The sequence below is a fragment of the Neolamprologus multifasciatus genome, chromosome 8, assembly GCF_963576455.1.
Source record: "Neolamprologus multifasciatus chromosome 8, fNeoMul1.2, whole genome shotgun sequence".
Lineage (NCBI taxonomy): Eukaryota > Metazoa > Chordata > Actinopteri > Cichliformes > Cichlidae > Neolamprologus > Neolamprologus multifasciatus.
Genome location: NC_140446.1, coordinates 13108112 through 13131705, shown reverse-complemented (window position 1 = coordinate 13131705; position 23594 = coordinate 13108112). Strand labels below are relative to the sequence as shown.

General features: G+C 40.7%; 1 protein-coding gene and 1 non-coding gene across 4 annotated transcripts; one reads left to right on the top strand and one right to left on the bottom strand.

Annotated features, from left to right (window-relative positions):
- The first annotated feature begins 15751 nt into the window (after positions 1-15751).
- On the top strand, positions 15752-15834 carry trnal-cag (transfer RNA leucine (anticodon CAG)). Its single transcript has one exon. It is a non-coding gene; the product is annotated as a tRNA-Leu (tRNA).
- Positions 15835-16513: 679 nt separating this feature from the next.
- Positions 16514-22778, bottom strand: LOC146512638 (GH3 domain-containing protein-like). 3 transcript variants are annotated; one of them, XM_085171292.1, is made up of 11 exons: positions 22558-22778; positions 22101-22376; positions 20640-20836; positions 20352-20546; positions 20158-20277; positions 19471-19768; positions 19161-19350; positions 17604-17675; positions 17367-17500; positions 17167-17255; positions 16514-17058 (listed from the first exon to the last, which is right to left on the bottom strand). In XM_085171292.1, the coding sequence occupies exons 1-11, from the start codon at positions 22649-22651 to the stop codon at positions 16837-16839; spliced, it is 1887 nt and encodes a 628-aa protein (XP_085027418.1). In that variant the 5' UTR covers positions 22652-22778; the 3' UTR covers positions 16514-16836. The 3 variants fall into 3 exon arrangements, with proteins under 3 accessions (XP_085027418.1, XP_085027416.1, XP_085027417.1); XM_085171290.1 differs by lacking the exon at positions 22558-22778 and having other exon boundaries at positions 22101-22514; XM_085171291.1 differs by lacking the exons at positions 20158-20277; positions 22558-22778 and having other exon boundaries at positions 22101-22518.
- Positions 22779-23594: the final 816 nt, after the last annotated feature.

The window sequence follows — 23594 nt, the reverse complement described above, 5'->3', positions numbered from 1 at the left end:
TCATCTTGAGAGACAGGAAAGATTTTTCTGGACTTGTTTCCACTAATGGGAACCTAAGGAAAGGGCATTTAATATATTTATTTAAAGTATTGAATAACTTTAATGGCAAAACTTAAGCAGGTTTTGATCACACAGCTTACTTCTTGTGAAGTCCAGTATCAGAGTCAGAGAGACTTTATTTATCCCCAAGGGGAAATTAAGATAGTATTTCATTTCCTTGGCTGTCTGTCAGGGTAATCGCCTCATCACAGCCAAAGCGATCCTTCATTTTCTATGTTAGTCCTTCAACATTGCCTTCAGCTTCCAAAAAGCCAATGATGACTGTTTTGTAAATGCTGAGCTTATCAATCACTATTTCGGCAATGTGTACCAACCTGTTAACAAAGCAGATTATTAAAAACAACAACAAAAACAACAAAACACTCCATCTATGGTTGTAAAAAGATTGTACTAGTAAAGACAGGTTGAATATTGAACAACTAACCTTTGGAAGGATCTTGCTGAGAACAGGGTGTGCTCATATGTTGAAGTCTGAATTTCTTCCCACTTTAACTTATGAATAGAACTGAAATGGAAAGAAATGTTTGTATCAGTTACAACACTCCCACTGATGACGCGTTACAACCCATTTGTGCTTAATCCTGGGCCACATGCATATTCCACTTCAGTTATTGAGAACAAAACTATAATGTTAAAAACAAATTGCAAGGAAAATGTCTCTAAACAGTCCTTAAAATTAAATTGGAGAAGCTGACCAGCAAACAAACAAAAGTGTATCCATATAGAGCTCTATGTGTAAAGTGTCTGAGTACTTTGATCCAAACACTTAATCATCCAGCAGAGATTGTAGCAGCAGTTGGTTGCTCCTCTCAGAAGCACCAGCAGGATGACAGGTGTTGAAGGCCCGAAAGGTACGTCTCCTCACCAGCAGGAGGATGGATAGCAGTGACTTTAATGATATCAACGGATAAGCAGCGAGGATGCAGAGTTCCAGTCAGAGCATGGCGTCAACAAAAAGGGTCTAATGGTGGACACAGGGGCAACTTTGCATATTGTTGCAGATATTATGAAGTTCAGAAAATTCGACGACAGCTTCCAACCCAAGACACACTACGTAGAGTTGGCTGACGGCACTAAGTGCACTGGAGTTGCAGAGCAAAGAGGGGAGGCAGAGTTTTGCTTGATGGACAGCAGGGGGCAGTGCCACAAAACGACCTTGAAACAGGCACTGTACATTCCATCATATCCACAAGACATCTCTGTAAAAGCAGCTACCTCCAAGGAAGCAACTGTGATCTTCAAGCAAGGAAAAGACACTCTGCGACACAAAGACAGCACATGGTTCCCAATATATGAATACAACAGACTGTACTACCTGCAAACAGTAAACACTGAAGGTAAAGACCAGTGTAAGGGTAGCTATGACATGCAAACATGGCATGAAATTCTTAGGCACTGTCATTATGATGACATTCAGAAATTACAGGGTGTTGTTGATGGTATGGCAATAAAAGGGAAAACAGATAAATCTGTCTTGCATTGTGAAGTGTATCTTCACGCACCAATAGATTGTGAGGTATTCATGGAACAACCTGAGGGTTATAAGGTGAAATATATGATGATAACTGTGTAAAAATGTCACAAAAACAATATGTGGAAAAAATACTTGAAAGGTTCAACATGCAGGATTGTAAAGAAAGACTGACACCTTGTGAGCAAAAACTGAACTATGGTGATGATGCAGAAAAGATGAGTGATGTCAAAAGGTACAGAGAAGCAGTTGGTAGTCTGATCTATTTGGCTACATGCACAAGACCAGACTTGAGATTTATAGTCAGCAAACGTTCACAGTATTTTACTGAGCCAACTGAAGACCAATGGACTACAGTAAAACATGTACTGAGATATCTGAAAGGGACAACCGAGAAAGAACTGTGTTACAGGAAATGTGACAACAAAGAACTGAGGCTGTGGGCATACAGTGATGCTGATTGGGCAGCTGATGTAAAAGACAGACGGAGTACAACTGGTTATTGCATAAGCTTGTCTGTAGATGGTCCTTTAATTACATGGAAAACCAAAAGGCAACCTACTGTTGCATTATCTAAATGTGAAGCTGAGTACATGGCTTTAGCTGCAACCCTACAAGAGGTTTTGTACCTAATGCAACTGTTACAAGGTATCGATGGACAAAAATATGCACCGCCAAAGGTTTATCAAGATAATCAGGGTGCAATTGTGTTGGCGAAGAATCCTGTGACGAGACAGAGATGTAAACATGTTGACATAAAGTACCACTTTGTAAGGTCAACTGTGAGTGCAGGAAAAATAACTCTGGATTATTGTTCAACAGAAGAGATGGTAGCAGATGTTATGACATAACCTACGACAAAAGTTAAGTTGTTCAAGTTTGAGAAGTTTATGTTTGGACATGTCCTTTAATTACATGGAAAACCAAAAGGCAACCTACTGTTGCATTATCTAAATGTGAAGCTGAGTACATGGCTTTAGCTGCAACCCTACAAGAGGTTTTGTACCTAATGCAACTGTTACAAGGTATCGATGGACAAAAATATGCACCGCCAAAGGTTTATCAAGATAATCAGGGTGCAATTGTGTTGGCGAAGAATCCTGTGACGAGACAGAGATGTAAACATGTTGACATAAAGTACCACTTTGTAAGGTCAACTGTGAGTGCAGGAAAAATAACTCTGGATTATTGTTCAACAGAAGAGATGGTAGCAGATGTTATGACATAACCTACGACAAAAGTTAAGTTGTTCAAGTTTGAGAAGTTTATGTTTGGACATTAACATGGTATACGGACATGTATACAGTACTGAGGAAGAAACCCTATATGTGTGGGTGTTGTTTTTTTTTTGTTACTTAAGTGCATCATAATATAAGAGCAAGTGGGGGTGTTGACATGAAGAGAGAAAGTGCTCTCAATTATGGAGACAGCCAAAGGGTTTATTTATGTTTGATGTGTGATTTACATGTGTGTGGCTGTTAATAAAGTTGGCGCTCTCTAGGGGGCCTGAGCGTTCATCCAAAATGGTCGAAGGCTGATGTGTGTTTATTCCTCCCTAAGTATCGCTCGGTGAAATTTGCCGTGCACGTCAGATTTTCCTGCGCATTTTCATATCTCTGCTAACACACGTGTAAAAATGTCAGTGGGCTAAAACAAAATTGCTCTGCCAAAAATACAGGCCATGTGTGCTCACAGCCCCATCCGCCAGAGTTGACGGTCGGGTCGTAAATTAATTAAAAACATATGTACAGAACTGCATGTAACTGTACAGTGGACGCCAAACAAGTAAATTAATACTTGGTTAAAGCACCATACCGTAAAGTCCTACGTTATTTATTTAGCTAATATCTAGTAGCCGATGTGTTATACGCTAACTTGGCTTCCCGCAATCTTACATTCCTGAAATAAAAACACAAAGCAGTTACCTTTAATACCTCCGATCAGTATACTTTCACTCCACGTTAACATGGTGGCTCTTTAGACAAGCGCTGCAGTCCAGTCCTGAGCTTTCTATGTGAGAGCAAGCTGTAAAATTTGAAAACAAAAAATAAATACATTAAAAAAAAGCGTCGTTTGTTGATCGTCGTGGGCCCGCTGTTTGATGGCGCTCCGTCGCTAGGCGGGTTGGATGCTGGGTGCGAGTAAGACAGCGGGGCCGTAATCTCAAGGGCGGATACACCCCGGGTCTTTTCCTGTATGGGTTGCCATTCCCCGACAACAGCAGGTTAATAATAAGGGCAGCTTAATGAACGTGAAGATTCAAGACGTTTTGTGACCGAATGAATTTCAAAGAGTAAGTGTACTGTGACGTCACGGCACGTGTGCCTTTGAAGTCTGTGAACGTGAAGATTCAAGACGTTTTGTGACCGAATGAATTTCAAAGAGTAAGTGTACTGTGACGTCACGGCACGTGTGCCTTTGAAGTCTGTGAACGCGAGCTCATGCCCCCAAGGTAAGGCACTCTACTACACCTAGTGTTGAAAACACATTTTAACAAAATTAACGCTGAATCGATAGTCTTCTAACAATCGTCTAAAGGTTAGAGCATACATAGTTGATCTCTACTGAACCTTTTGTTTACAAATATGTGGCGCTCAGTGTTCAGTCGTACAAATTCTTCAGATACTGACGGCTTTGAGGTGCTTGACGAATGTTATTTGGAGCCTGATGGGTTCTTACTGACACCTAATTCCAGAGATGAACAATCACACCCCTCTGAAACATCTGAGATTCCTACAACCAGTGTTTCTGTAAATACCGATGAAAATGCACACACCTCTGAAACAGATCAGGTTCCTACAACCAGTGTTTCTACAAACAACTATGAACCTGAAGAGTCTCCCACCACTGAAAGTTACAGCAGCACTGACTTATTCAGTGCCGTCCTTCCTGATCCTTCAGATAATGAACCTGAAGATAATGAACAAAATGTTGTCCCAGGCAGTCTTCAAACAGGGGAAGAAGAAACTATTTCTTTTGGAGTTCAAACAAATGTTCCAAATCTTTATTCCTCTTGTAGAGTTCCAGATGTGCCTGTGGGCCTTAGAGAAGCTTTTATCACCAGGCACCTCCTTAATATTGGTCGAGCACCATTTGCCCCATTTCCTTCACCCACTAGAGAAACTGAACGTTTACCCACCTTTAAAACAGATGAAGCTCCTACAACCAGTGTTTATATGAACAACACTGAAGATGACGAGTTTCCAGCTAGTGATAGTTATAGCACTAACTTATTCAATGGTGACATTCCTGAATCTTCCGATATTAATGGATCTGAAGAGGATAAACAAAATGTTGTACCAGTCAGTGTCCAAAGAGAGCAAGAAGAAGCTAGTTTTTCCCAACTTCAAACATATCTTTCAGCTCTTTTTTCTGTTATTACAGCTCCAGTTGACTCTGTGGGCCAAGCAACATTTTTTGTCACCAGGCAACTCGTTAATTTTGGTCGAGCACTATTTGCCTTAACCACTAGTGAAACTGAACGTTCACCCACTTTTGAAACAACTGAGGTTGCTACAACCAGTGTTTCTATAATTAATTTTGAACGTGAAGAGTCTTTGAGTAATGAGATTTACAGCATTGCTCCAGCTGTGTCTGTGGGCCGAAGAATAAATTTTGTCGCCAGGCACATCCTTAATAATAGTCGAGTGCCTTTTACCTTACCCACCTCTGAAATAACTGAGGTTCCTACAACCAGTGTTTCTATAAACAACTGTGGACATGAAGTGTCTCCCAACAATGAGAGTTACAGCATTGATTTATTCAATGTTGGCCTTCCTGACTCTTCAGATAACAGATCTGAAGACAATGAACAAAATGTTGCCCAAGGAATTCTTCAAGGACACGACGAAGAAACTATTGTTTCCAGAATTCACACAAACCTTTCAAGTTTTTATTCCTTCATTAGAATGCCAGTTGTGTCTGTGGCCCGAATAATATTTTTTGTGAACAGGCACATCTTTAATCTTTTTCGAGTGTCTTTTACCTCACCCACCAATGTTGGCCTTCCTGACTCTTCAGATAACAGATCTGAAGAGAATGAACAAAATATTGTCCAAGGAAGTCATCAAAGAGAGGATGAAGAAACTGTTCTTTCCACAGTTTACAGAAATCTTTCAGCCTTTTATCCCTTTATTAGAGCTCTAGTTGTGTCTGTGGGCCAAGGAGTAATTTTTCTCAGCAGGCACATCCTTAATATTTGTCTAGCACCATTTACCTTATTGAACAATCTGTTCACAGCAATTGTTCAATATGTGTTTTCCCTTGTCCAGAGAGGAATTTCAGCCCTGAATCAAACAATCACAAGATTTTTAAGTCCAATTTGTATAATAGGTACAGTAATATGTGTGATTTTTGTAATTGTAATTTTTACTTTTATACCATTTTTCATACACTACATGGTAAATCACTAACTTAACAAGCAAACAGCCCATGCTGTTGCATCATTTCTCTCATAAAATTCAGTATCCTTAGCATAAAATGACATCACAATTATGCCCCCAGCCAGTCACAGCAGAAGGCTGCCCCTCCCTGAGTCTGGTTCTGCTGAAGGTTTCTTCCTATTAAAAGGGAGTTTTTCCTTCCCACCGTCGCCTTAGTGCTTGCTCATAGGGGATCGTTTGATTGCTGGGGTTTTCTCTCTAATACTGTGGGGTTTTAACCTTACAGTACAAAGAGCTTTAAAGTGCCTGTTCTAACACAGCATTATTAAATAGACCTTAAATGGCTTCAACTGAAAAAACATTACATAATAAAAATAGTAAATCAATAAATAATGGTGTGTGTTTGTTTCATTTTTCTATACCAGGATTAGTGCTAAAACTTAGTGGGTTACAATTTATGTAGCTTTTAAAAGATTATTGTTGTTCCAAATGTGACTGCTGAGTGGCCGTGGCATTGCGCACAGGATAAAACTTCTTGATTTTAGTGTCATGCAGAAGTACATTCAGGACAAAGATTGCACTTAAGTAACATCTGTGATTAGAAGACACTGGTTTGGTCTTCTTTTTCTGTGATAATTTACTTTAAAGTTTATTTTTAAGTCTTGGATCTATTTTTATGGGTTGCTCTGATTTTAAAAACAAATTTAAAGCTCTTACTGGTCATTAACACAAATGCAGCGTTTACCTGTACAGGGATTGACCACTAGAGGTCCTTTAACTCAAGGTTTACATTCATCAGCAACTTCCTTGTCAAATGCTAAATGCTGATCAGATTAAATAGGATTATTAAGGGACAATACATTTTGTTCTTAATATCCTATTATGTCATCTATCATGTCTTTTCTATGATTCATATTTTATTGATGAGACCGTCAATAGCGAGGTAGCAAATACTCAAAGATTAACTAGTCAGGACATGTGATTTCTACAGTTTTTTTACAGGGTGGTCTTTGGCATGTTATCTTATTTTTGGTGAATAAAACAAAACCAGTGAAAAAAATCCCATGTGAGGCGAAGCCTAATTGGACTGTTATACAGATTGACAGACCACGTGACTTTCGCGCATTGCATGCCGGGAACCCATGGCAAAACAATCCGAGTATCAAACGCAAGCATTTGCAGCACCGCAAAACGTTCATTCTCCCGTTCCAATACCCTCTTGGTTTTTCTTTGCCCCCCCCCCCCCCCCTCCCAAAAAAAAAACCCGAAAGAGAATAATGCCGGACCGTACAAAGACAGACTCGACAAAAAGGCAAAGAAAAGATACAAGGAAACAATCAAAGGAGTGAAAGAGGAGTGTTAGACCCTTACAAGCACACGGAGTGGACAAAAAACGTTAGCGTGCTGCCCAACTTTCACCACGCTCATATTTATAATTATACGGTTCTTGGAGTGAGTACATATACATACACAAGCCCGGGTACAGTTTACCGACGGATGGGTACAGGACCTTGAAATGCACCATGTAGAACGAAAGACCATCGTACGAACAAAGGTTTACCTCACAAATCGTCTTCATAAATACACATATGTTAACCGTTTATTAACAGGACCTTTGGTAATTAATTAGTGGAAATAATTTCTGGTAGGCCTTACAGAAATGTAGCAGTGACAATAATATTGTATGTTGTAATCGTACTGGGCAATTAGTGATACAAAAAAACCCTGTTTTATCCTGTGAATAAAAGTATATGTTTTTGTCAATGTACCATGGTAATAACAGAAGCGAAACGCAATATTCTGTCAGGACAATTCACTATTTATACACAATAAACAAAGGAGCATAGCGCGACAATTTCTGTTCAGCGCCAGAATTGCTTGTAACCCATATCACCAATTATGTTATGAAAAATGACGTATTAACTACTACAAAACACTGACCTTTGTGGGAATGCTTGGAGCAGACTGGGAAGTTATATTTGGTCTTTGAATGGCTGCAATGCAGGCCATCCGTCGGCTCTTTGTTACTTCGGAAACATGGCAATTTCTCTTCAACGACGTAATCCGATAACAACCGATCGCTTTACCCGTCGGCTTCCTGTGGCCGGCTATTGCAGTTAATAATACAACAGCTTATTGCCATTTTTTGTGTTTCTTTTTATCGCTGTGTAACTGATTTCAAGCCTGGGTGCGCTAGTACCTCTTGCCACGGGTTCCCAGAATCCTTTGCTCTATTCCAAAATTAGGCCTCAGAACCCAAACGGTGGACTGAAACTGAGTTTGGGTCTCATTTTAATTTGTGGTCACTGTACCAAAAATGTGGTTCATCATAACTATGCAACATTTAAAGATGCAGTTATATTTCTTATTGACATCACCAGAAATTGTGTGTGAATTGTTACGGTAATGTTCAATAAAGAAGTATAATTCTTTTTAAGAACAACAAAAAAACATTTATTATAGAGTAAACTGTGCAATCTGTTTTAATTTAAAACAGTTACAATATTTTGTACTTAGAATCGTTTGATCTGACTTCTTGCAATAAAAATAGAAAATTTGCAATTCTCTAATTCTTAGTAACAAGTCCTTTGTAAAGAATTCAGCTTTTGTGTAAACACCTAAGTTCATCAGATATCCGGGAAACTAGTGACACTGTCGCGTCGTCCATGTTTGCTACAGTCATTGGCTGGAACCTGACAACAGCGCCACCTGAAGGAGGCTTCTCTCTGTCTGATAGCTTGTGTTCTGAGACCTGACACCTGAATTTCTGAGACCTGACACCTGACGACTTTTAGTCTGAGACCTGAGATCTGACATTTTTTTGTTGAGACCTGAGGATGTCCTAAAAATGTACACCATACTGCAGAGACAGTGCATGATGTAGGATTTTATTTCATTTTCCAGGGCAGTGAATGTAATGTACTGATAACATAAATTATGACAACTTCTTGCAGAGAAAGTTCATCAGCTTACACTATGTTAAAAACGTTAACATAGTGTAAGCATGTTACATAGTGTAAATGTTAAAATAATTTATTTTAATTGTGATTTATAGAGATAGTGGAAGGAGATGCTAAAGAGATAAAAACATGACAACATAAATGTGTAAAAAAAAATGAAAGACCTTGATATGTATATGACTACAATAGATATTGATTCAGTCGTTTGGCAGAATTGCTGACCATAAGGAGGCAACTCCTGTGGTTGCAAAGAGGCTTTGGGTGATAAAGAGGTCAGGGCAACTGTGGAACTGCTCAGCTTAAGATTTCTAAATAGAACTGAACTAATGGATGACATCAGTCTCTTTTTATATACAGTTAGTGATTATAAGCCACTTCTAGCTTCATCAGTTGAGTATATTTTTGTTTTTCCTCTGGAAACTTTTGGAATTCAGGGTTGTCATTCGGTGTGCCTGTGACATTGCTCTAGTTGTAAAAACAAAACAAAATATAGATGTATATGAAAATCTAAAATGTATTCAAAGGCAAAATGGGATGCATAGCTAATAAATAGTAATATGAAAAAAATAACAACTTTGTGTGAATGTAACCTTGTGAAATTTGAAAGTCCTAGTGGCACTACAATGATCATAGTTGCCATCATGCCTAACAAGCATCATCATATCATTTGGAAATGCAATCTGGATCCCAGCTGAAACTGAACAAGGCAGCGATGAAATGCTGCCCCTCTGTGCTCAAACAAACGTTCGCAGCTTGAAAACGAGCATATTTCTAAACCAATGAAAAGAAATATGCTGATTCAGGATTAGCAAGTTCTTTTGAAAGTTGACAGAAAAACCCAGTGCCTAATGTGTGACAGAACCAACGACAGCGGTTTTGCCACCTGCTCTCTGGAGCGGTGGCCCAGTTGTCTAGATGGGTTAAGATGCGGATTATGTTGGGTCGTGCCGGGGGCCCATAGGTGGACACAAGGTGGGCATTTGCGCCAAGCTGACTGGAGGCATGGGTTCCAATCCCACTCCTGACATCACTTGCTTATTAAACATGAGACTGAAATGTTATGTGATGTCTTCCTTCAATAAAGAAGTTGCCACTAGATGGCAACTGCTTTGATAAGTTATGAACTTGAAATCTGGTTTACTTAGTGTCGGGGGTGTCACCTACCTGCTTGGTCATTGTATGCTTTAATCTACATGCCAAATATCCTTGTGCAATATACTGACCTCAAGTACCTCTCTCATGCGTCTATCGGAGTCTGAATGTTGTTGAGATACCAGACAGCCAAATTCACTCCAGATACAGACTGCTCCGTTACATCTATGTCCACTGTGAATGACCATCTTTGAACAGAGCTGGTGGCATAGGGCACCAACTGTCTGACATCTATAATCCAGTGTTGAGAGACCTTCCCAGAAGCCTTAACGCCCATTCATATCCTGGGCCATTTGACCTCAGGAAATCACATGATAGGTTGGGGCTAGGTTTCACAATGAGCATGTGAAACCTAGCCCCAAAATCCTTGGCTGATTGTGACCTACACCCGTTTTCACACCTTGGCTCGTGTCATTAGAGAGAGGATCATTAGGGGGTCCCTCGTCCCTCTTGGGCGGACACTCCCATAGGCCTTAAATCTGGGACTCTTCACCATTTGACCCTAGAACTGAAGAAGCTTCTCGGATGAGAGGTGAAACGTCTTCAAGCAACTTAAAGAAGTTTAAGGAAGTTTCCAAGCTCCTTAGACTGCAATGACCTGGATGACTGAGAATCTTCACAGACATCCATTACAACTTCCTTCACCAAGTCGATCTCAGCCTGCAAAAATACATAGATCTAAACCTCAAATCTCACAAATGTGCTTTAGATGTGAAGTAGAAGTCAGTTCCTTTCTGTACTGCAACTTGGTCACATTCATTTATCACATAGTTGAAGAAATGTCTCATCACTCATCCAAGTGACTTCTTGAATCTCAGCTGAATATGTGTTGGTAAAGCAGATTACAACAATCTGATCAGTTGTAAAGGTGTCTTGATCTGGTAGTCTGTCATGTGGATTCTGTATCAACAAGGGAAAATGTGTCAGGATAGCCGAGCGGTCTAAGGCGCTGCGTTCAGATTACAGTCTCTCCTGGAGCCGTGGGGTCAAATCCCACGCCTGACATCCCTTGCTTATTAAACTCAAGACTGAAATGTTATGTGATGTCTTCCTTCAATAAAGGAGTTGCCACCAAATGGCAACTGCTTTGATAAGTTATGAACTTGAAATCTGGTTTAGTTAGTGTCGGGGGTGTCACCTACCTGCTTGGTCATTGTATGCTTTAATCTACATGCCAAATATCCTTGTGCAATATACTGACCTCAAGTACCTCTCTCATGCGTCCACTGTGAATGACCATCTTTGAACAGAGGTGGTGGCATAGGGCCTGTGGACACTCCCACAGGCCTTAAATCTGGGACACTCCACCATTTGACCCTAGAACTGAAGAAGTTTCTCGGATGAGAGGTGAAACGTCTTCCAGCAACTTAAATAAGTTTAAAGAAGTTTCCAAGCTCCTTAGACTCTGGTAATTGGTGATTCTGTTCTCAGACATGTGAAGCTAGAGACACCGGCAACCATAGTCAATTGTCTTCCAGGGGCCAGAGCAGGCAACATTGAAGGAAATGTAAAACTGCTGGCTAAGGGTAAACGTAAATTTAGTAAAATCATAATTCACGTCGGCAGTAATGACACCGGTTACGCCAATCAGAGGTCACTAAAATCAATATTGAATTGGTGTGCAACTTTGCCAAAACAATGTCGGACTCTGTAGTTTTCTCTGGTCCCCTCCCCAATCAGACCAGGAGTGACATGTTTAGCCGCATGTTCTCCTTAAATTGCTGGCTGTCTGAGTGGTGTCCCAGAAACGATGTGGGCTTCATAGATAATTGGCAAACCTTCTGGAGGAAACCTGGTCTTGTTAGGAGAGACGGCATCCATCCCACTTTGGACGGAGCAGCTGTCATTTCTAGAAATATGGACAAATTTATTAAACCCCCCAAAATATGACTATCCAGAGTTGGGACCAGGAAGCAGAGTTGCAGTCTTACACGCCTCTCTGCAGCTTCTCTCCTCCTGCTACCCCCCCAAAAACCCATCTCCATAGAGACTGTGTCAGCTTCCAAAAAGACAAAAAACAAACTAAAAACCAGCAACAAACAACTTAAACATAAACAATTACAAAGAAAGAACAATACAGTATCCACATCTGAACCAAAGAGTAAAACAGTGAAATGTGGATTATTAAATATTAGGTCTCTCTCCTCCAAGTCTCTGTTAGTACATGACTTAATAATTGATCAACAAATTGATTTACTCTGCCTTACAGAAACCTGGTTGCAGCAGGATGATTATGTTAGTTTAAATGAATCAACACCCCCGAGTCATTCTAACTACCAGAAATCTCGAAGCACAGGCCGAGGGGGCGGTGTGGCAGCAATTTTTCACACCAGTCTATTAATTAATGAAAGACCAAGACAGACTTTTAATTCATTTGAAAGCCTGATGCTTAACATTGTCCACCCCAGCTGTGAAACTCAGAAACCAGTCTTACTTGTTATCATCTATCGTCCACCTGGGCCTTACACAGAGTTTCTGTCTGATTTCTCAGACTTTATATCTAATTTAGTTCTGAGCTCAGATAAAATAATTATTGTGGGTGATTTTAACATCCATGTAGATGCTAAAAACAACAGCCTCAACACAGCATTTAATCTGTTATTAGACTCAATTGGTTTCTCTCAAAATGTAAAAGAACCCACCCACCACTTTAATCACACTCTAGATCTTGTTTTAACATATGGCATAGAAACTGAACATTTAACAGTGTTTCCTGAAAACCCTCTCCTGTCTGATCATTTCCTGGTAACATTTACAATAATTGATTACACAGCAGTGGAGAGTAGACTTTATCAAAGTAGATGTCTTTCTGAAAGCGCTGTAACTAAGTTTAAGAATATAATCCAGCCACTGTTATCATCGTCAATGCCCTGTACCAACACAGAACAGAGCAGCTATCTGAATGCTACCCCAACAGAAGTCAATTATCTTGTTAATAATTTCACCTCCTCACTACGTACGACTCTGGATACTGTAGCTCCAGTGAAAACTAAGGTCTCTCAGAAGTACCTGACTCCGTGGTATAATTCTCAAACACGTAGCCTAAAGCAGATAACTCGTAAGCTGGAGAGGCGTGTCACAAATTTAGAGGATCATCATTTAGCCTGGAGAAATAGTTTGTTGCTTTATAAGAAAGCCCTCCGTAAAGCCAGAACATCTTACTATTCATCACTGATTGAAGAAAATAAGAACAACCCCAGGTTTCTCTTCAGCACTGTAGCCAGGCTGACAAAACGTCAGAGCTCTTTTGAGCCAACCATCCCTTTAACGTTAACTAGTAATGACTTCATGAACTTCTTCACAAATAAAATTTTTATCATTAGAGAAAAAATTACCAATATTCATTCCACAGATGTAATATTATCTACAGCTACTCTTAGTACCATTGATGTTAAGTTAGACTCTTTTTCTCCAATTGATCTTTCTGAGTTAACTTCAATAATTACTTCCTCCAAACCATCAACGTGTCTTTTAGACCCCATTCCTACAAAACTGCTCAAAGAAGTCCTGCCATTAATTAATTCTTCGATCTTAAATATGATCAACCTATCTCTAATAATTGGCTATGTACCACAGGCCTTCAAGCTGGATGTAGTTAAACCTTTACTCAAAAAGCCATCTCTAGACCCAGCAGTCTTAGCTAATTATAGGCCAATCTCCAACCTTCCTTTCATATCAAAAATCCTTGAATGAGTAGTTGTCAAACAGCTAACAGATCATCTGCAGAGGAATGGTTTATTTGAAGAGTTTCAGTCAGGTTTCAGAGTTCATCACAGCACAGAAACAGCTTTAGTGAAGGTTACAAATGATCTTCTTATGGCCTCTGACAGTGGACTCATCTCTGTGCTTGTCCTGCTAGACCTTAGTGCAGCATTCGATACTGTTGACCATAATATCCTATTAGAGCAATTAGAACATGCTGTAGGTATTACAGGTACTGCACTGCAGTGGTTTGTATGGTTTGTATGTGTAAATGGAGAGTCCTCTTCACACACTGAGGTTAATTATGGAGTTCCACAGGGTTCAGTGCTAGGACCAATTCTGTTTACATTATACATGCTTCCCTTAGGCAGCATCATTAGAAGACATAGCATACATTTTCACTGCTATGCAGATGACACCCAGCTCTATCTGTCCATGAAGCCAGATAACACACACCAATTAGTTAAACTGCAGGAATGTCTTAAAGACATAAAGACCTGGATGGCCGCTAACTTTCTGCTTCTTAATTCAGATAAAACTGAGGTTATTGTACTCGGCGCTGAAAAGCTTAGAAATATGGTATCTAACCAGATTCTTACTCTGGATGGCATTACCTTGGCCTCCAGTAACACTGTGAGGAACCTTGGAGTCATTTTTGACCAGGATATGTCCTTCAACGCACATATTAAACAAATATGTAAGACTGCGTTCTTCCATTTGCGCAACATCTCTAAAATTAGAAATATCCTGTCTCAGAGTGACGCTGAAAAACTAGTTCATGCATTTATTACTTCCAGGCTGGACTACTGCAATTCATTATTATCAGGATGTCCAAAAAACTCACTGAAAAGCCTTCAGCTAATCCAAAATGCTGCAGCAAGAGTCCTGACAGGGACTAGAAAGAGAGAGCATATTTCTCCTGTTTTGGCTTCCCTTCATTGGCTTCCTGTTAAATCCAGAATTGAATTCAAAATCCTGCTCCTCACATACAAGGTCTTAAATAATCAGGCCCCATCTTATCTTAATGACCTTGTAGTACCATATCACCCTATTAGAGCACTTCGCTCTCGCTCTGCAGGCCTATTTGTTGTTCCTAGAGTATTTAAAAGTAGAATGGGAGGGAGAGCCTTCAGTTTTCAGGCCCCTCTTCTGTGGAACCAGCTTCCAGTTTGGATTCGGGAGACAGACACTATCTCTACTTTTAAGATTAGGCTTAAAACTTTCCTTTTTGCTAAAGCATATAGTTAGGGCTGGACCAGGTGACCCTGAATCCTCCCTTAGTTATGCTGCAATAGATGTAGGCTGCCGGGGGATTCCCATGATGCATTGAGTTTTTCCTTTCCAGTCACCTTTCTCACTCACTATGTATTAATAGACCTCTCTGCATTGAATCATATCTGTTATTAACCTCTGTCTCTCTTCCACAGCATGTCTTTTATCCTGTCTTCCTTCTCTCACCCCAACCGGTCGCAGCAGATGGCCGCCCCTCCCTGAGCCTGGTTCTGCTGGAGGTTTCTTCCTGTTAAAAGGGAGTTTTTCCTTCCCACTGTCGCCAAAGTGCTTGCTCATAGGGGGTCATATGATTGTTGGGTTTTTCTCTGTATCCATGAAGCGCCTTGAGGCGACTTTTGTTGTGATTTGGCGCTATATAAATAAAATTGAATTGAATTGAATTGAATAGACTACAATGACCTGGATGACTGAGAACCTTCACAGACATCCATTACATATTCCTTCACCAACTGATCTCAGCCTGCAAAAATACATAGATCTAAACCTCAAATCTCACAAATGTGCTTTAGATGTGAAGTAGAAGTCAGTTCCTTTCTGTACTGCAACTTGGTCACATTCATTTATCACATAGTTGAAGAAATGTCTCATCACTCATCCAAGTGACTTCTTGAATCTCAGCTGAATATGTGTTGGTAAAGCAGAGGTGTAATAGTCTGCCAATCTGATCAGTTGTAAAGGTGTCTTGATCTGGTAGTCTGTCATGTGGATTCTGTATCAACAAGGGAAAATGTGTCAGGATGGCCGAGCGGTCTAAGGCGCTGCGTTCAGATCACAGTCTCTCCTGGAGGCGTGCGTTCAAATCCCACTCCTGACATCCCTTGCTTATTAAACTCAAGACTGAAACGTTATGTGATGTCTTCCTTCAATAAAGGAGTTGCCACCAAATGGCAACTGCTTTGACAAGTTATGAACTTGAAATCTGGTTTAGTTAGTGTCGGGGGTGCTGTAGTGCAGGTCACCTACCAGGTTGGTGATGGGATGCTTTAATCTACATGCCAAATATCCTTGTGCAAGATACTGACCTCAAGTACCTCTCTCATGCGTCTACCGGAGTCCGAATGTTTTGCAAAATCAATTGTTCAATGGCTCAGGAGGTTGGGAAGCGCATCTGTAACCGGAAGGTCGCCGGTTCGATCCTCGGCCTCTCTGTCCTGGTTGTTTTGTCCTTGGGCAAGACACTTTACCCTACCACCTACTGGTGTTGGCCAGAGGGGCCGATGGCGCGATATGGCAGCCTCGCTTCTGTCAGTCTGCCCCAAGGCAGCTGTGGCTACAACCGTAGCTTGCCTCCACCAGTGTGTGAATGTGAGAGTGAATGAATAGTGGCATTGTAAAGCGCTTTGGGTGCCTTGAAAAGTGCTATATAAATCCAATCCATTATTATTATTATTATTATTAAAATGAAAGCTTAAGCAACTCCATTAAAAATGCAAGATATTAACAGCATGTTATTTTGCTTTTCCTTTAACTGCCCAGAAAAAAAAAACATTGGAGAAAAGTGAAGTGAAATTTATTGAGGAATGGCAACTGAAGCTTACATTTAAATACAGCTCAAAGATTTTCTGGTGCTGGTGTCACCAGAAAATTCCCACTGGAAATACTCGGGAAACTTCTAAATTGGGGGTTTTGTACAGATGAGACTTCTGGAATATTTTGGCACTAGTTTAGAGATATAGTTGAGAAAATAAAAACAGTGAAAAATTAACAGAGTTAATGCATCGTGGTTAACATCTCCCACAGGCACACTTCATTAAGTCAGTCATAAATAAACTAAACTGGAAAAAAAACATCCAATATCATCAGTCTGTAAGTGACCTCAGGAAATCGTTTTGCCCAGAAGGAATTCAGCATATTCTTTCCTGCGCAGCACCCGCTGCATTTTGAACTTATTGGGTGAGGTGCTCGAGTACGCCATCATCTGCTTACGAAGTTTGTTAAACGCTCCCTCTGCCACCAGCTGCACTCTCATTGGCCCGATGCTGCCTTTGATACGGAAGGATTTGTAGACGGCCGAATCCTGCTGGAGAGAAATGTCCAGCTGGGAAGCAAGAAAGGAAACACCAAACAGAAAGACAAGGTAGAGTGATTTAATGACAGACTGTAAACATGCTGCCTGTTGGTGAACCTTCATTAGGATTTCTCTTACCTTATGTCGTTGTTCCTCTGTAAGCCTCCTCACACCTTTCAGCTCGAAGAACACCTGGTAGTGAGGGTCCGAGCCACCAATTGTATCTCCTGCAATGCCACAATAAATAAAATAAAATATGGTGCAAAGGGTTCAATAGTTTTCGCATCATATTCCAACTTCTTCTATGATTTAAGTGTATAAACAAGAACAAATATTACCCAGGATGCCGCTCTCAGCACAGCAGTAGTCAACCAGCTGAGCTCCTGGCCACTGAGCGACGGCCTTCTTCAAAGCACTGAGGAACAACGCTTCTGACACTTTCTCTCCTCGAACATTCAGCATTTGACCTCGTCTAATGGAGCATGGAAGCAAGGAGAAAGTATTGTGTCATGCTTTATATATATATATACACACACACAGCATAAGAAAAACTGTACGGCTGTCCAGTGCTGTACCTGTACTGAAACTCCACGATGGGACACTGGTTGTGAAATCCAACAACTTTTACAATGTCTCCGATGCGATATCTGTAACAAGGGAAATATACAGGTAAATATGAGAGTTTGTTATAGTTGTAATATCACATTTTAATTGCAGTGATGGTCATACAGAGCCACCGGACAAATCTGATTTTACACTCATCAGCAACTTTGTTAAGTACACCTGTTCAACTACTCATTAACACAAATATCTAATGAGCCACTCAGAAACTTGGTGCACACAGAGATGTAGCCATGGTCAAGATAACCCACTGAAGTTCATACCAAAATTAAAATGGGTCAGAAAGTTGATCTAAGTGACTAAATGTGGCATGGTTGTTGGTGTCTGCAGGGATTTCACCACACAATCATGTCTAGGGTTTCCAGAGAATGGCACGGAAAAGAGAAAATATCCAGTGAGCGGCAGATCTCTGGTAGAAATGCTTTGCTGATGTCAGAGCTCAAAGGAGGGTGGCCAGAATGAGTTGAGCCTATAGGAAGGCAACAGAAACTCAGATAATGACTTGTTGCAACCAAATTATCAAGAAGAGCATTTCTATAATCACAGTGCATTGAACTATGAAGCAGATGGGTACAGCAGCAGAAGACCACATCAGCTGCCACTCGTACTCTGCAATATTCTTGATATTTATTTAGAATCACCTCTTGATATTTATAATTGAGTGATTTGTATATATTAGTGCTGTTTCTTAAATGTATAAAATCTGTAACATACTGTATTGTTTAAATAGTTTAGTCTGTTACTGTTACCGACTTGGAGCAACTGTAATCCACATTTATTCCCACAAGTAATCTGATTCTGAAGAACAGGAAACTGAGGCTATTATTCACATAGGGTCACCAAATTTGGACAAGATTGGAAAAAGTTGCCTAGAGTTTCATTTTTTGCTCCACCATTTGGAGAGAGGGTCAGAATTTGGCATAAACAACATGAAAGCCTTGTTGTAACAATCGTTCAGGCAGATGGTGGTGGTAGCATAATGGTGTCAGGGATATTTTCTTTGTCTCCTTGGTACCAAAATCCTTTTAAACTCCACAGCCTCCAACTGAATAGTGATGCTGACCATGTCCATCCCTTTATGACCACAGTGTACCCATCTTCTGATGGTTGCTTCCGGTAGGATACCACACTATGTTACAAAGCTCAATCAAGTCTCAAAAGAGTTTCTTGAGTTCATTGTACTCAGATGACCTCCATAGTCACAAAAGTCTCATTCCAATAGAGCATTTGTGGAACGGGAGATTCCCATCATGTCAACACTGACCAAATTCTCTCTGGAATGTTTCCAGTACCGTGTTGAATCTTTGCTGTGAAGAATTAAGAAAAAAAGGATGTCCAACCTAAAAGTAGTGAAGTGTACCTAATAAAGTGTTACATATCAAACATGAACACTTCCATTTGATTCTTAAACAGATTTAGAACATGTTAAAATGCAGTGTGACCCATCACAATCATGAGGACGTAAACATACAGCTGCAGTTATTTATATTTGTTTGTAGATGAAATCAAACCTGTAAAGTCCTGAAGCATTTGTGACAAGCAGCTCATAGTTTTCTCCCTCCTTCACCTCCTCCATCAGCAGAGTGTGAGGGGCCTCCTCATCCAGGCTACTCTCTGGGAGGAACTCGCAGAACATTGAGCGAGGGCACAGCAAGTAACGTCTTTCTGACTCCTGAGGCCACAGGTTCACCCCAATTAAACCTGCAGGGGCACAGATAATGAGAGCAAATGCTGACCTCATCCACATATAGAAACCCTACAAATGCCCAACTGCAACGGTTTTTAATTAAACAGCTTAAAAATGTAAATGAAGGCTATTACCTTCAGTAGCAGCATAGAAGGGCGAGTAGAAAGGCACTCCTTTGCAGTAACTCTCCCTCAACATTTCACCGTAGATCTGATTGGAGCCTGAGTCCACTGCCAGGACCAGGTTCAGATGAGGCCACAGGCGCTTGGCAATCCCCCTGAAGCCGTCCTGGAAGTGGGCCCGGAGTTGGGCAGCTCTCTGTGGGTCTGGCTTCATTAGCGCTTCAAGCTTGGCCCTCACTTTGGGCTCCAGAGACAGAGCAGTGCTGATTTTCCCCCGTTCAATGTCCTCCACAAGTTCCTGCCAACGCTCCTATGAGATCGAGAGCATATTAGGGAGAAATGACTTGCCCAAGCCTTTATTCATAAAGCAATTAACACAAATGTTTTAATCAGTCAGTGGGAGCTAAACACCTGACTCAAGATTTCATCTTGTTTTACTAGATGATGTCCCAGTGAGAACGAAATGAGGCACATGTGAAGGACAACAACAGCCTGCTACTGCTCAATGAAACGTTGTCTCTTAAAATAGACAAGAAATAACATTGCTAATGCTTTTCTTTGAAGGATGGAATGGATGAATTACTTTACATACTTTACGGTTTCCCATTAAGTCCTGTTTTTATGCCTCTACTCACATAAAAAAGAAAGAAAAACACAAAAACAACAAAAGTAACTCATTCCAGACAAACAACTGGGTACCTGTAGGGCACTGAAGGCATAGAAAACTGTGGAGGCGAAGTTGGACTCCAGAGTTCCCACAATAGGATCTTTCAGCGCAAAAAGAAGATGCAAATAGAGCGTGTCCTTCTCACTGGGAACCTGAAGAAACATAAGATTTTATTACCGAATCGGTCACACAAAGGCTGACCACTTGTTAGGCTTGCTGATTGTACCTTGAAGGCAGGTGCTGGAGTTGTGTACAGGTTTAGGATGTGGCGTGAGGAGGCTGGTGTCGAGGAGTTTGGTCCGATGGGAATTCCAGCCTCAGACTGCCGAAAAGTAGGAGTGTAAAAGAACTTGGTGGTGCGTTGAAGGCTCTTGGTCTCAGGGAATGCCTGCTGCATGGCATCTAAGCACACAGTCACTCCCTGATGGAAACACACAGCGAGTATTATTAGTAAAATTTCCTTGCGCAGCACATGGGCTACACCGTCATCATCATCATCAAGGAGTGACTTCACCTGCAGGAAGAACTCAGTGTTGGTGTCCTTAGTGCTGAGCAGCATGGCACTGGATCCTGATGTCCCGGAGGTCATGGCCAGAATTAATGGCTTCTCTGCAATGATGAGCTTCTCTTCTCCAGCTGCGATGCGGTTGATTAGGTCTTGATAGTGCGTGTATGTAGTAATAGGATGGCATGCCTGAAATTCTTTAATATCTAGAAAATAAAGAGATTTCATGATTTAAATCAAAACTGTATTGACACCTCTAATTTATCTTTCATCATTTAAGCACAAGTATCAAACAGTCCCCAATTTCAGCATCGCAATTCTCAGGACCTGCTGCATTGTCCGTGCCCATCGGGAACACTGGGACATTTCCCAGTATACTCAGGGTCATTTAATACCCTGGCCTGCTGTGAATAGTTTAAACAGCAACATTACAACAAGCAGAAATGAGTTAGTGGTCCTCTCAGAAACCACACTCTCATCCACAGACTATATGATACTGCTGCTATATGTGCACAGGGCATAGGCAGGTGAACCATGGACACAAGTAAATTCACACTCCAGCAAGACACACAGCACGCAGCAGCTTCTATATCAAAGCTATTTAAGTGAAGCAATGAAATTGTGGAGGGGAAGAAAAAGAGAAAGTCACAAGTAGGCATCTTAACTCTGTGGTAATCAGGATAATTTTCATCTCAGATGATCGTAGAAATAGTGTAGTACTTTTTAAATCAATACTAAGGGTGTTGTAGTACAGGAATGAAAAGAGTGATACTAAAAAAAAATATGACTGTAACGTTAATAATACACATATAAACATAAATGATGGTAGTTGTATTTGATTTCATCTGGCTACAGGTGTACAGGCTACATGTGTTTTCAGTGTCAATTATCTGACAAAAAATGAGAAAAATATGAGAAAAATAAACTGATTTTGACTTACAGCATTATTCCTCTTCCCTCCAATATTTCCTACAAATATTACTGTAATAACATAAAATTAATTCATTTGGAAACCCTTTGGCACAACTAAATAACAAATCAGCACATGGAGTTAAGTCTACAAAACAAGCCAAATTCCACTCAATGCATGAAATGCTGTTTTAGTCACCTGTACGCTGAAAATGTCTCGGGGACATTTGTTCATTGAAAACAATAAATTTGATGACACAGGTTTAAAACAAAATAAAAATAAATTTTAAAAAAGCTTGACTTGCTCACAAAACAATAAAAATTGTGAACAGATAGATGCAGCTTTAATTATTTTTGGATAGCAACACATTTAAAATAGGAATCAAATCTATATGAAGTTGTGATTTGTCGCCGTTCTTTAAGGACTCTGGTGGCAGCTGGTGGCACGAGTTTTTTCCTTTAATGTGTCACCCCGGTCTTCCCAAGCGTTAACACTGAATAAACACAAATGTCTTCACACTACCTGCTTGCTAAACTAACGCCATCTACTTCACTGCTTACCTTTTATTGAGCTGAAGTCGTACGGTCTTCCATAATACGTATCTCCGTTTTTACGCAAGCGCTTCAGCAGCGTCTCCTGTTGGACTTCTTTGACTTTGAGTGTGTCTGCTTCAAGTTTCCTTCTCTGCCGCCTGCCCAGCCAGCCTACAACCTTCACCGCTACATGCTGGCTCAGAAGGCTGCTTAACGTCCGGTTTTCAACCTTTATCTTCAAGATTAGTGCCATCCCGGCCACAGAGCACAAACCGATGACAGCGCGGAGAGGGGTCGGCATGGTTGTTACACAAGACACACAAAAACACAGAGGAGCCAGGTGGGGGCGCTGTTAGTCAGCATTAGACCGTTACCTTTCTTCTCATCTACAAACAAGAGTACGCAGTCTACCATGAAAGTGCGCAATCCTGTCGAGACAGGATGGTTTTTATTTCGCTATTTCGCGCACTCATTCACCGCTTACCGGGAATCTGTCCGCTGATGGCCAGGGCGACCGATAAAACCGCAAAACAAAGCGGAAGTGCAACGCGAAACCAAGAGGAAGACATCTTGAGCATTAAATAAGATGTGATGTCCCCGTGGTTATAATAATTAATGTCTATAAAAAGCTTTGGACTGCATTTCCACGCCCAAGAAAGCGTGTCAACTTTTACTTTCGCCGCTGTCTGTGCTGCTTCCGTATTTGGGTCAGAACTAGACGCTGATTGGTTTGACTAAATCATGACGTAATAAACCTGGAAATACCAACTAAAACAAAAAAAACCCTTATATTTTATTTATCTGTTTTTGCTTTAAATGTAGCACCACTGCCTGGATAATGCTATAGAGTCCGTGGTTGTGATTGCACAACAAAGAAAATCAATCTGCAAGTTAGATTGAACACGGGAGTGTGAGGGTTTGTGGACATATATACTACCAGTCAAAAGTTTGACCACACCTCATTTAATGTTTTTCTTTATTTTCATGGCTATTTACATTGTAGATTCTCACTTAAGGCATCAAACTATGAATGAACACATATAGAACTATGTAGTAAACAAAAAAGTGTTTTATATTTTAGATTCTTCCAAACAGCCACCACTGTTTCAGTCTCTGAAACAGTCACATGGGGGAGGGGGGCACACCTACACACTGTAAAATAGTTTCAGAAAACTGTGAAGAAGTCCATGATTTTCAAAAATGTCTTATCTGTGCTTTAGCATAAAACAGCATTTTCTGACTGTCAGGATTCTGCATCTTTCAGTCTAACGTACTTATGTATGTCAGATATGTTACACAAAAAATTTACAAAAAAAGGACCCTGGGACGACACCCCGAAGTCAGGTGTCTGCCTTCTGCTGGTTCCTGTGCCCGACGTCGTACAGGAAAGTAAACAGCAGTGAGGTTTGTGGGGTTACTGCAGTTTGGCTAGCTGGTATATAATGATGTGCTATGTGATCGCTAGCGACACAGCTATGTTAGCATAATATAAACAGTGAAGCTGGAGGACGAAGTCGCTAG